At 35.5% G+C, this 13631-nt stretch overlaps 1 protein-coding gene across 1 annotated transcript in view; it reads left to right on the top strand.

Moving 5' to 3' along the window:
* Nucleotides 1-11874, top strand: part of LOC123532488 (uncharacterized) — a 41584-nt gene extending 29710 nt beyond the window's left edge. Inside the window, exon 7 of the mRNA XM_053518179.1 lies at nt 11696-11874. Within this exon, the coding sequence (XP_053374154.1) occupies nt 11696-11874 (179 nt within the window). The remainder of the gene's footprint in view (nt 1-11695) is intronic.
* Nucleotides 11875-13631: the final 1757 nt, after the last annotated feature.

Below are 13631 nucleotides of genomic sequence, written 5' to 3'. Positions count from 1 at the left end.
CACCCCCTAAAAAAATAAATATATTAAGTTGTGACTGCACAAACCTTGTCCTCAGCCATGTTCAAGATATCTTACCTGTGTTCTCTTAAGAACATCTGTTCTTTTAAGTTCAAATGTACATGTTAAACAGCAACACCTGGTGCCAAACCACTCAAAGACAATATTTCGTTGCAGTTAAACTTCAAGCTCACATTTCAATTAACTGCATTTAATTTTAAAAGCTAAGCTTACTACAGTAAGCATATCCCATTCAAAATAATTTCTTTAGTCAGGATCAAAGTATCATACATTTATTATCTACTCTTTTATTAAACATTTGTTTTCTGTTAAATTGATTTTGACTAATGAAATTATTTGCTTCTTATTAACATCCTTAACTTTTTGCCGGATATATTTTTTTGCCATTCCTCACCACAAACCCTTTCGGCGGGGGATACCAATTCATCGAATTTACTTGTTTTTCTAAAATTCAGGAAATATTCACTAAAAAACACGTATTTGGATACCATACCGTAGTTTTCTCGCTTTAAATGGATAAATTACTGTTAAAATGTCCTGTAATTTAGTTATACATGTACGATATACCCACTTTAATAGATCGGTCACCGTTATATGCAGTTTAAAAAATCACATAGCCCGGCAAAACCCGATCGTCGGCGAAGGTGCTGTCTTACGTCCGAGTCGGTCGTACACCAAAATAAAAATGCATACGTATGAGCTGGTGGAATTTAAGAAAAACGATATTTTCAAGACTTCAGGATCCGACAGTGGACAAAATGCATTTTTATCGATATATAGACTAGTCTACCATTTCATGTTTCTTCGTTGTGCACAGTCATTTAACGCATCATTGTGCACAGTCATTTAGCGCATTTAGCAGGATTTTGTGACTGAATATTAATGTTTCCTTCGCGATCGCCAGACTATTATTTGCTTAATGTGTCTACGCTTACAGTACAGTTAAACCACAGTTGGCCCTATTAAAAGCGAAGTACATCTTGTTACGCAACGTTTTTTCCCTCGTTTTTCTTTCACACTTTCCTTGTACATGTATAAATATTTTGAAAACTGTTGCGTTTCTAGATGTGCTCAGTATATTAATAGGTGTTAATATTGCAAGTAACGTTTGGGAGAAAAGTAATTGAAGTATAGTGGAAGCAATTTGACCCCGGTGGTTGACCTTTGTATTATAATACATAATAAGACACAACCTATTATTGAAATGGTGTACGTAAAACACGAGCTGCACGAGAAATGGAAATATAATTAATGTATTGGAAGGTTTTAACGATCAAATGTAAGTATACATACTTTGATACAGCACTGTATACAAACTAATTCCATATAAATATACACGGCTACCCTAAGCACCCCTTATTTCTACAATGAAATAATAGATATGAATAATCAACCTAAGTTCAAGCATCGCAGTCAAGTTGCGATTACTATACTATATACAACCCAAAATTAATAAATACACTGAATTCCTAAATGGAGAAATGTGTGCAGTTTAAGTATGCACATATGCAGTCTTATTTACAGACTCTGTGAACCATCCTGACTAATATTTGATTGTGCAATTTAAATTTCAGTTACTGTTTCATGCGGTGCTCATAGAATTATGGTACTTTATCGATTTAAAGAAACCACTTGATTTAAATGACTTTGTTTCGACCAAAACCTTTCAATGAAGATAGTTAAGGTTTAGGAGTATATCACCAAAACACAGAAATATTTTATAAACGAACAACATCGTTACCAATATTTTACCTGGCCATTACATGTTCTGCCGTACTGTCCCGTACTTAAAATATTCTGAAAAAGTTGTCCCCCTTTGAAAATGAATGCAATTTGTAAAGAAATAAAAATAAACAATTGCTGAAAACTGTGTTCCACTGATTTATGTGAAATTTCAACACTCGCACGCTATTGCAAATGCATCAAAACGAACATGTGTACCAGTTCCTTGAAAATGGTGAGTTTTTAAAGGTGTTTGACTGTCTGGAAGTGGGGCCCCTTTAGGCAGTCCTTTTCCGGAATTTAATGTTTATATCAGTATACTGACACTTGTTTTGTAGAGTAATATACACGCTATCATTACAAAAACTACAAAACAAGTGTCGGTATACTGATATGAACATTCAATACCGGAAAAGGACTGCCTAAAGGGGCCCCACTTCCAGACAGTCGTTTTGATGCATTTGCAATAGCGTGCGAGTGTTGAAATTTCACATAAATCGGTGGAACACAGTTTTCAGCGATTGTTTACTTTTATTTCTTTACAAATGGCATTCATTTTCAAAGGGGGACAACTTTTTCAGAATATTTTAAGTACGGGACAGTACGGCAGAACATGTACTGGTCAGGTAAAATATTGGTAACGATGTTGTTCGTTTATTAAAAATTTCTGTGTTTTGGTGATATAATCCTAAACCTTAATAGTTAACTATCAAGCACTGACATTAGTCGAGCGGCAGCTTTTGGTCCCAGTTATACTCACTTGTTTTATATAATATATATAAATGTATACGTTTAGATGTTTTGCGATTCAATGGCACGAAAAAATCTCAAATTTTTTATTAACCAAACGCTTGATTTTGGTGAAATTGGATACAGGTTCATAATTAGGTCATACGGACACTGAAAGTAAATCAATTTTCATTTTCTACAGTTTAGAAAATTTATTTCTTTGTTCTACATAGATTTTACCCAACAGCTATCGAATAAAAACGATTGAGTAACATCAAACATTCCATTGATCATTTACTATTATATATAAGGCAATACCTACCTTTATTGCACGGGAAATTGCCACCAACATTCTATACGATTATAATTGATGATTTATCCATTTCAATTGACCTGCCGGGGTTTCGCGATGTTCCACTGCGTTATTGTGCTGGATATATACTATATTCTGCAACCAGATTTCTTATTCAGTGGCCATATTGCTCTGCGTATTTTGCTCGTTTCATGAATTTACCAGCATTCGCACAAATCAGAGTTTAACTCCGCCCCGCCAGGTCGAATAACATGGACAGTAGTGCCCTATCAAGACGAAGGCCTTTTCTTTTTATGCCCCAGCATCTTATATACCCCTTACTAGAATGACTTGATACTAATGCAGGTGTAACCTGTGACCATTCCTCATCTTCAAACATCACCTGACCTCAGTTTGACCTTGACCTCGTTTTGGACTTAGGTGCAAAATCTATCGACAAGGATGCCACTGGGGGCATCAAGCGTTTATTGAACGCAGCTCCTTGTTCTGAACAATTATTAGGAAGTTTATGTTGAAAAGAATGACTATGTTAAATAAAATGTTTTATGGCACTCTAGCCTGGCCTCAAAAGGGTATAGTACTGTCAGTTGAAGGGTCAAAAACTGGTCATGTGTTTAAAAACTGGCTGTTGTATTGAACGAAGAAAACCTTCATAACTGTGTCACACAGAATGTCAATATATTACATAGAAGTTATGAATAAAACATATTTATTACGCGTCTTTTATAAGTCTTGAATTTTTGTAGCGTTGGTATAAGGTTTTGAAAAATGTTTGCCAGATATGGTAAATTTTGTTACAAAAATCATCCAAAAATGTCATTTCGTCGTGATTTTTTTTAATCGCGAAATATCTATACTATTTTAATGTGACATTTAGTAAATACTTTCTTTTGCTGATATAGTGCTCTCTTTTTACGCATACGATTTATTTATTGCACAGCTACTGTCCCCCGCCCCCCTTTAATTCATTATTATTTAGTACAGGCTTCAAGTATGAAACCGACATATGTTAAAATGACTGTGCACAACGAAGAAACATGAAATGATAGTCTATATATCGATAAAAATGCATTTTGTCCACTGTCGGATCCTGAAAAGTCTTGAAAATATCGTTTTTCTTAAATTCCACCAGCTCGTACGTATGCATTTTTATTTTGGTTGTACCACCGACTCGGACGTAAGACAGCACCTTCGCCGACGGCCGGGTTTTGCCGGGCTATGTGATTTTTTAAACTGCATATAACGGTGACCGATCTATTAAAGTGGGTATATCGTACATGTATAACTAAATTACAGGACATTTTAACAGTAATTTATCCATTTAAAGCGAGAAAACTACGGTATGGTATCCAAATACGTGTTTTTTAGTGAATATTTCCTGAATGTTAGAAAAAAATACAAATGACATGAAAAATTCAATACATCACCATCAAAGCGCGTCCATTGTAGGTCATCCTCGGCCAATTTTTAATAACAAAGCTTTAAAAATGAAAAAACTGCGAAGGAAAATATTACCTTGACTGGTGAAAACAACCGCAAAAAGCGACCTGCTCGCACGTAATTATACCACCGGTCAACGCTTACGTTGAGACTCGGTGAAATCTTTATGAAAATTAGTCAGAATGTTTGTCTTGATGATCTTTAGGTCAAGTTCAACTCTTGGTCATGTGGGGTCAGTAAGCCAGATCAACTCTGGTAAGCGATGTGTAGGGCCATCATGGCCCTCTTGTTATTTGAATTTCTGGCTTATTTTGATGCACTTTCACTACCTCTGTTACTTCTTGATGAATTTCATTCAGACTATAAATAATTTTTCAACTTCATTGCCCCTTTCATCTGTCACAATATCCATAACTCTGGCGACTTACCGTATTTTCCCTTTTTTAATTTGAATTTCAGTATGATTTTGATGCTATTTCACCATATCTCTTCAATTACAAAATGCATAGTAACTAACCTTATTAGCCACATGAAATGACACATGCTCTTGGTGTCTGGAACCCCATTCCCCTCCAGCTCAAGGTACTGCGCACCTGTATATAGTTTTATCATCATCATTGTATATCTAGACCCAGCCACTAATCACACAATCTTAAACTTAATTATTTGAACTAATTTAAAAAATATATAATCTCTCACTAACTTAATCATACACAAGATATAAATGTTCGCCAGAAATATATCGTACACCCACCTTGAAAATCATCTCACGTTTCACTAAGGTACATGTGTGCATCGTGAGTATGGTACACATGTGTAATTGTTGAATGGGGCACACATATGTATATTATGGCGAGTATAGTGTATGCGTGTACATGGTGAGTAGGGAACACATAAGTACTTGGTGCGTACAGTATACAGGTGTACATGGTGGGTACGGTTTACCTGTAAACATGATTAGAAGGAAACAGGTGTATAAATGATGAGTACGGGACACCTCTGTACATGGTATGTACGGTACAGAAAGTACATGTATGTGGATGGTGAGTACGATACACATGTGTAATTGGTGAATGGGGCACATATGAGTATATGGTGAGTTAAGTACACACGTGTGCATGGTGATTAGGAAACACGTGTGTACTTGTTGAGCACTGTACCGTACACTTGTACATTATAAGGAAGGATCATGTATGTACATGGTGAATAGGAAATATGGTGAATAGGAAATATATGTATGATAAGTAGTTGCACATGTGCGCATAATGATTTTTATAGAATATTTACAATGATTTCATCATGAATGGGCACCAAGATAGAACCATTGGCCTTCCATAAGCCAGTTGAATGGTTTCCTCACATTAAAAATTCAACGCCCCGAATTATGCTCTAACCCACATCGATGGGAAATTATTTGATTTCGACGACCTTAACCATTAGGCCACAGAGTCCCCTGGGAGCTGGTACATATGTGTGCATGTTGAGAAGGGTACATATTGGTATGTGTACATGGCGGGTAGGGTACAAAAGTGCACATGGTCCTAAGTGTAAAGACGTGTACTTTGAAATTGTAAGTGTAGGGTATTTTTGGGGTATAGGTTACATGTTAACACATGGTTAAAATACGGTTGTGATGTAATCCTATGTTAGTTGTGTCCATTATAATATAGATTATTGTACTGATGCCGTTCTATACACACGATTATTTTCTATTGCGATTTAGTAGTACATAAAGAGGACTTCGAACAATTGAAGATTTAAACTAACATTCTGTAATTACTTTTGGTACATTGTTTGATTTTCATTTGACTGATAATTTGTCAGGCGATTTTGGTTTCCCCCTCAAGGTGTTTCCCTTTTTCTTTTTTTTTATTGCAGCTACACGTTCTGTAAAACGTTGCAATTTATATTTTGAAACCTTCGAATTTCATAGGTTGAAATACTCACACCTCTCAACGTACGAGGTTGTTACTATACCTGTCCATTTTTAAAGTATCCATTTTGTTAAGAATGGACAGTTACAGGTCAATAATGGACAGGTATAGTAACATATCGCAGATATACACCTGGTATAGCATTATGTTCAGTCGAAAATAAATGGAAAATATAGGGAACGTGATGTAAAAGCAAGAATTCTCGGTGGACAGCAACGCTTGACTATTCAACAGCCTTGTCAACTGAATGAATATTAGAGTCGAAAAGAGGGCATAATTTTGAAAATTGGCAAAGAACGATTATGAAACCTGTACAATGCATACCAGCTCACGACAATGGACAATTGTGCAAGTTTCAATCCATTCCCATTAATGGGTATTGAGATACCATCTTACATACAAACACTTTACCAACAGCTGTTTAGTCGAAAAAACGGCATAACTTTGTAAAATGCAATGTAGAGTTATGGAACCTGAACACTGCATGTCAGATTATCACAGTGAACAAGTGTGTGATGTTTCAATCCATTTCCATCAGTAGGTACTGAAATACCTGCTTACATATAAAACTTTATTTTATGTTTTCCAGTGAATTATAGAGTTTTCTCAGTGAAATAAAAGTGATAATCCGCAGTTTTGAAACAGTAGATTATCATTTTTATTTTGAATGTTTCTCATTGCAGAGCTGGTGCAGCCGTTCTGCGCATGCGCGGAATTATTATCCATTTAAGGGCACGGCAAAATTACTCATTATTTTGCATGTTCGCACGCATTTAGTGTATAAAATGCGTAATAAACTGACTAAAGGTTAGAGTTTAGTATCACCATGGTTACAAAATATATAGATTTAAGATATTTTCGTTCAAATTTAGTTAATCCGGTATATACCGGAGTCTGTAATATATCACAGGCGCACTAACTCTGTATTTAGTTACAGCCTTTTAGTTTTCACTGTTTTCTAAGACTTTTGTTAGTCAGGGCAACAAGAGTTGTAATAACAAAATTAATAAACCATGGTTTGATGATGTCTGTATTTCACATAGGAAGGATTATTTTGCATCAAAGAATAAGTTTCGTAAAAATAGATGTCAAGAAAATTTTAACAATATGTTGGATAAGAGTAAATCATATAAAAAAGAAATAAATAAGAAGATGAATGAATTTCAAAGAACCATTGTTTTGAAATTAAAAAAGCTTAAGAGTAATGATCCTATTGGAAGATGCTTAATAAATATACAGATGAGAAGAGGACTGTTGTTAACAATATTACTAGAGAAACCTTCTTGGAACACTTTAGTAAACTCAATGTAGTGTCTGATCAGGATGATGCACAGTTTTTGCCTACGGTACTGCAAAATGTTAATGATGATAATCATATTATTAATGTTCCTATTTCCGAGCCAGAGTTATGTAAAATTATTAAGTCATTGAAGAATAATAAATCCTCATCTCCTTTTGATAACATTTTGAATGAATATCTCAAGTTCATGCCTGATTGTATGTTACCTATTGTTTGTAAATTATTTAATATCATTCTTGACTCTGGTATTTTTCCAGAACAATGGAGCAAAGGTGTCATATTACCATTATATAAAAATAAGGGTGATGTAAACGATCCTGATAATTACAGAGGTATTACAATACTTAGTTGTTTTGGTAAATTGTTTACTGCCTTACTCAATGCTAGAATTAATACTTTCCTCGAATCTTCAAATATTTTATGCGAAGAACAAGCTGGATTTAGAAAAGGCTGTAGTACAGTTGATCATATATTTTCTTTAAAATGTATAATAGATTTGTATTTGAGTAAAAACAAGAAACTATTCTGTGCTTTTGTGGACTATCGAAAAGCTTTCGACTCTGTAAACAGATTAGCCCTTTGGCAAAAACTTCTTAACTCAAATATTGATGGTAAATGTTTTAAAATAATACACAGTATGTATTCCAATATCAAGTCATGTGTAAGAGTGAATAATAATTTGTCAGACTTTTTTTCAAGCTCTACCGGAGTAAGACAAGGTGAAAACTTATCACCGATTCTTTTTTCTATGTTTTTAAATGACCTTAACAATTTCTTGTCACAAAAATTTAATGGTCTTCAATATTTATGTGATAATGTTAGAGAAATGTTAAGTGATGATGTTGTTGATGTGTATTTAAAATTGTTCATGCTCTTGTATGCTGATGACACAGTAATCTTGGCGGAAAGTACCTCTGATTTACAATTAGCGTTAGATGCGATGTCTCATTATTGTGAAACCTGGTGTTTAAAAGTTAATACGAACAAGACTAAAGTTGTTGTTTTTGCAAAATCCAAAAGAGGTTTCAATAATCTACCTTCTTTTGTTTTTGAAGGTAACGAACTTGAATTTGTAGATTATTTTTCCTATCTTGGTACTAAATTTTCTTATAATGGTAGGTTTGATGTTAATAAAAAAGATATTGTTATCAAGCTCGTAAAGCAATGTTTGCTGTGATTTCAAAAAGTCGCAAGCTCAACTTACCAGTTGACATGCAGCTAAGTTTATTTGATACCATGATTGCCCCTATTCTCATGTATGGGTCTGAAGTTTGGGGCTGTGAAAATATTGATATAATTGACCGTTTTCAATTAAAGTATATAAAATTAATCCTCAATCTTAAACAATCTACTCCTACTTTTATGATTTTTGGGGAGCTGGGTATTTTACCTATATCTCTACAAATAAAAAGTCGTGCATTAAATTTTTGGTGTAAACTGTTGCATTCTAAATCTGATAAAATTTGTTATGTATTGTATTCCACAACTAGAAAATTATACGATGTCCATAACTTGAAATTTCCATGGCTAAAATATATTCATACTACTTTAGATAGTTTGGGTCTTACAAACTTTTGGAATAATTTTCCATTAGATACTGTTTCTGTTAATCAGTTCAGAAATATATGTAAAACAAGAATTAAAGACCAGTTTATGCAAAACTGGAGCTCTTTTGTACATGAATCTAGTAAATGTTTAAATTATCGGCTGTATAAGAATCAGTTTGGATTTGAATGTTATCTTAATATTTTGCCTCAGGATTTAGCTATTTCCTTTCTAAAATTTCGTTGTAACAATCATAAGATGCCTATCGAATCTGGTCGTTTTTATAACTTGCATCGGAATAATAGAATCTGTGAATTATGCGATCTTGAGCAACTAGGCGATGAGTATTATTATCTAATATGTTGTCCCTTTTTTAATAATTTTAGAAATAAATATATTGATAGTGAATATTTTTCATATCCTAATACTTATAAGTTCTCTCAGTTAATGAACATAGATGATAAGGCAAAATTGTTAAATCTGTCAATATTTTGTAAGAAAATTATTTCTTTTTTTAACCAGTAATACAGACTCTCATTCTCCAATATTCATCATTTGTTTTACTGTCATCCATTCAACTTTGTGTATTTTGTCATATTATATCATGCAAATAAGTTTTCTTCTTTTTTTTATATTGATCATTATTGTTTTGTTTTCTTGCCATTTGTATGTGATATTCTGTTTGTTGTTTATTGTCATATCACATGCCCAGTTGGGCCTTGATTTATTCAATAAACTAAAACTAAAACTAAACTGTTTTCGCCGAACTTGTTCCGGTCCTCCCTCACGATTGAAGTCAAATTGTATACCGAGCGTTATGAATACCGGAGACCATAATGACGATGACGTCGTTAAAATGACGTCATTTTTTGTTATGCTTTCTGCTGACCCTTCCCGCGATTTTCGACATTTTATAAATTACGCAACAAAAGTAGAGTTTTACACATGAGATAAAAAGAAAATTTGTTTGCGTCAGTGAAATATCAATTTTATTTCACTCATGGCCACCAAAAAAGTCATTTTCACTAGCCACTCGTGAAAATATCAGTTTTTGATACTCACTTGTGTAATAAAATTGATATTTCACTGAAACAAACAAATATCCTCTATTTAATAAAGTTAATAACAAATTTCTAAGTCGAAAAAGGAGCATAATTTTATACAAAAGCAAAATAGAGTTATAGAATGAACCTGTGCAGTGTAAGTCAATTTATCACAGTGAAAAAGTGTGTAAAGTTTCAGTCCATTCCCACAAGTGGTTCCTGAGACACCAGCTTACATACGAAAACTTAACCAATTCGGGACGCCGACGCGGACGCCGCCGCATGGATGAAATAAAATTAGATTATGTCTGTAGGACACAGGGTGTGCCCCCACTGGTACATTTGTCACAAATAAGTGGCAATAATTCACATGTTTGCAGTCTTAATGGAGTATAGCGTCAACTAACATTTTATGAAAATAATTCATTATAATTCTAAGCCATATACTTTTTAAGCTATGAGAATAAAAAAAACACTATTTTGGCTACTTCAAGGAAAAAAACTCTGTAATAAGCGCTAGGATTCTCAAGAAGAATGCCAAGTGTGCAAGGTCACATCATAATACGGACTCAAGCATGGTTTCATGAATTTACATCAAATACTTTTTGAGCTAAGCACATAATTAGGTGAACATGTGCATTTTTTACTATTTCAGGGGCCATGACTTTAAAAATAGGGGTTGCAGACAGCCAAAAAAAGAGGTGTGCAAGTTTATATCTTGATAAAGACTTTTGCAGTTTTCAACCATTTATATTAAATACTTTTTGAGCTAGATGTGTCACAAGATGAAAATGTGCATTTTTGACTATTTCAGGGGCCATAACTCTGAAAATAGTAGGCGGACCCAAATATGATATAAGAGGCGCTCAAGTTCATATCATGATAAAGACTCGTGCAAGGTTTCATCAATTTATATAAATACTTTTCGAGCTAGGCGCGTTACGAACCTCGGACGCACGCATGCATGCACGCACGGACAAGACCAAATCTATATGCCCCCGCCACTCATGGAGGCACAAAAACGGAAAACCGCAGTTCGCCCAACAAAACATAAACGTAAGTGTTGGAGGCTCAGTTTGGCCTGTTCATGGACGGTAGTTGAAGTGCAAGCTACCGTCCACGCCCTCTAGCCCCGGGTTGGGCAGAACTCAACATTTGCACATGTTTTAAGTAACATAATGTATTTAGAGACATTATTTGTTGTTGTTGTTTTTTTATGGATTGAACGTGGCACCGACACAATTATTGGTCATGGCGACTTTCAAGCTTTGATGGTGGAGCAAGATCCCAGATGCCCCCTCCGTGCATAATTTCATCCCGAGCGGGCACCTGGGTAGAACCAACGACCTTCCGTAAGTAATTTATCAATCTATCTTCCAATTAGTCAAACCCCTGCTGGGGACCTCAGGGCCAGACAATGTGGCAATGCATTCCAGTGAACAACACTTCTGGGAAAAATGAGAATTTATGATAATCTGTTTTGATCTGGATATATTGGAATACTAAGGAATGACATGAATGTGAAGATCTAGAGACAGGGACTAGGTAGTCTGAAACAGGGATGGCAACCTGGTTGTTCTGGATGTTATGGAACATGCGTCTCCACTGAAGGGAAGGTAACATGTCTGTAACACTTGACATTCTTACGTAGTCATGTTTAAACCAGCGGGCAGCTGTGCGTTGTACGGCCTCCAGATGAGAGTTTCAGTGTATGGGGCCCAGACTGAGGAGCAGTACTCCATTCGAGGTCTTACAAGTGTCCTGTATGCTGTTGACTTTAGCCAGTCTGAGTGCACTTTGATGTTTCGTCTTAAGAAATCTAGTGTTTGATCTGCTTTTTGGTGATATTTTCTATGTGATTTTCAATGTTAGATCATTTGAAAGAGTGATGCCAAGATACTTTGCTGATTATACTGTTTCGAGGGTTTGTAACGTCATGACGTACCTAATGTTTACGGACGTAAAGTTCCTACGTTTTGTTAATACGCATCTATAAGAAAATATATGAAAATAGCACTGAAAGATGGGGCGACCATACCTCAGAGGCATATTCAAGCTGGGGTTGGACTAGAGTCTGGTAAGCAATGGTCTTAATGGGTTGGGATTTGACCTTAATGTTTCTTCGTAAGAACCCTAGGGTTTGGTTAGCTTTTTTGGTTGACCTATTTATGTGATTGTCCCATGATAGGTCATTTGAGATATCCACGCCTAGGTATTTAGCTGAGCTGACCGATTCAAGTTGGACTCCATGTAGGTAATACTGGGTAGGTTTAGGATGTTTCCTTCTAGTGGCGTGGATCACTTGACACTTGGAGGGGTTGAACTCCATATCCCACTCCAACTCCCACTTTTCTAGAAGTTTTAAGTCATTTTGGAGAGTGACAGACTGGTCTGCAGATGACAACGTTAGATATATTGCCGTGTCATCTGCAAACAGACGGACTTTGGAACTGATGTTTTGTGGGAGGTCATTTATGTAAGCTAGGAAGAGCAGAGGACCGAGTACAGACCCCTGCGGGACACCTGATGATACAGGGATGGCATCAGAGGTAGTGCCATTTAGGACTACTGATTGGATCCTATTATCTAAGAAGCCTTTGACCCATCTTAGTGTGTTACCTATGACTCCATATTTATGCATTTTTAGTAGGACTTTCTCATGGTTAACCTTGTCGAAAGCCTTACTAAAATCTAGAAGTATAAGATCTACTTGTTTTTTATTGTAGACTGAGGTGACCAGATCATTTACTAACATAACTAACTGAGTAACGCATGACCTTTTTTCCCCTAAAACCATGCTGTAGGTCATACAGAATACCATGGTTGGTGAGGAAACAATGTGTTCAAGAACTTTGCATAGGACACATGTTAATGAAATTGGTCTATAATTTACTGGATTTGACCTATCACCTTTTTTAAAAATGGGGGCAACATATGCGGATTTCCACTGGGATGGAAGTGAACCTTCCTCCAGGAATTTCTGGAATATGACATCAAGGATGGGAAATAATTCTACAGAGTGTGTTTAAAGTATTATAGGCTTGATTTATGTCAGGACCACTGGCCTTATGGGGGTTCAGGTTGCTGAGAAGTTTCTCAATACCATTTGTACCTATCCTAATATCTGGCATATAGTAGGGACTGAATTACCATTTGGGGTTAGTTTCATTTTACTGAGCGAGGCGAGGTTTAGTGGTGATTTGGGGCTTCATCCAGATGAAGTTTATTTTCATACTTAAGGGGAGGGATAGAGGAAGATTCCTGTCTCGAGTGTTTAATGAGCGAGTACAGTTTCTTAGTATTTGGTTTATTTGGGAGTGAGGCATCAGTGTTATTCAGGTTTAGAATGTGTTCAAGATACTGGCTATAAGCCTCTTTGACCTTTTACCGCACTAGATGCTTTAAGTCTAGAAATTTCGTTCGATCAGAAGATGAGCTAGTGTTCTTAACCTTTTTAAAAGCTCTGTTCCTCCTTCTGATTAGTTTCTTAATGTCCTGATTGACCCATGGAAGGTGATCTCTTATACTTGCCTGTTTGGAAGGAATCCATTTTTCTGTAAGGTTGTTTAGGGTATTTGAAAAATTTT

This window comes from Mercenaria mercenaria, chromosome 11, assembly GCF_021730395.1.
Source record: "Mercenaria mercenaria strain notata chromosome 11, MADL_Memer_1, whole genome shotgun sequence".
In the NCBI taxonomy this organism is placed as follows: domain Eukaryota; kingdom Metazoa; phylum Mollusca; class Bivalvia; order Venerida; family Veneridae; genus Mercenaria; species Mercenaria mercenaria.
This window is presented reverse-complemented; position numbering and strand designations above follow the sequence as displayed.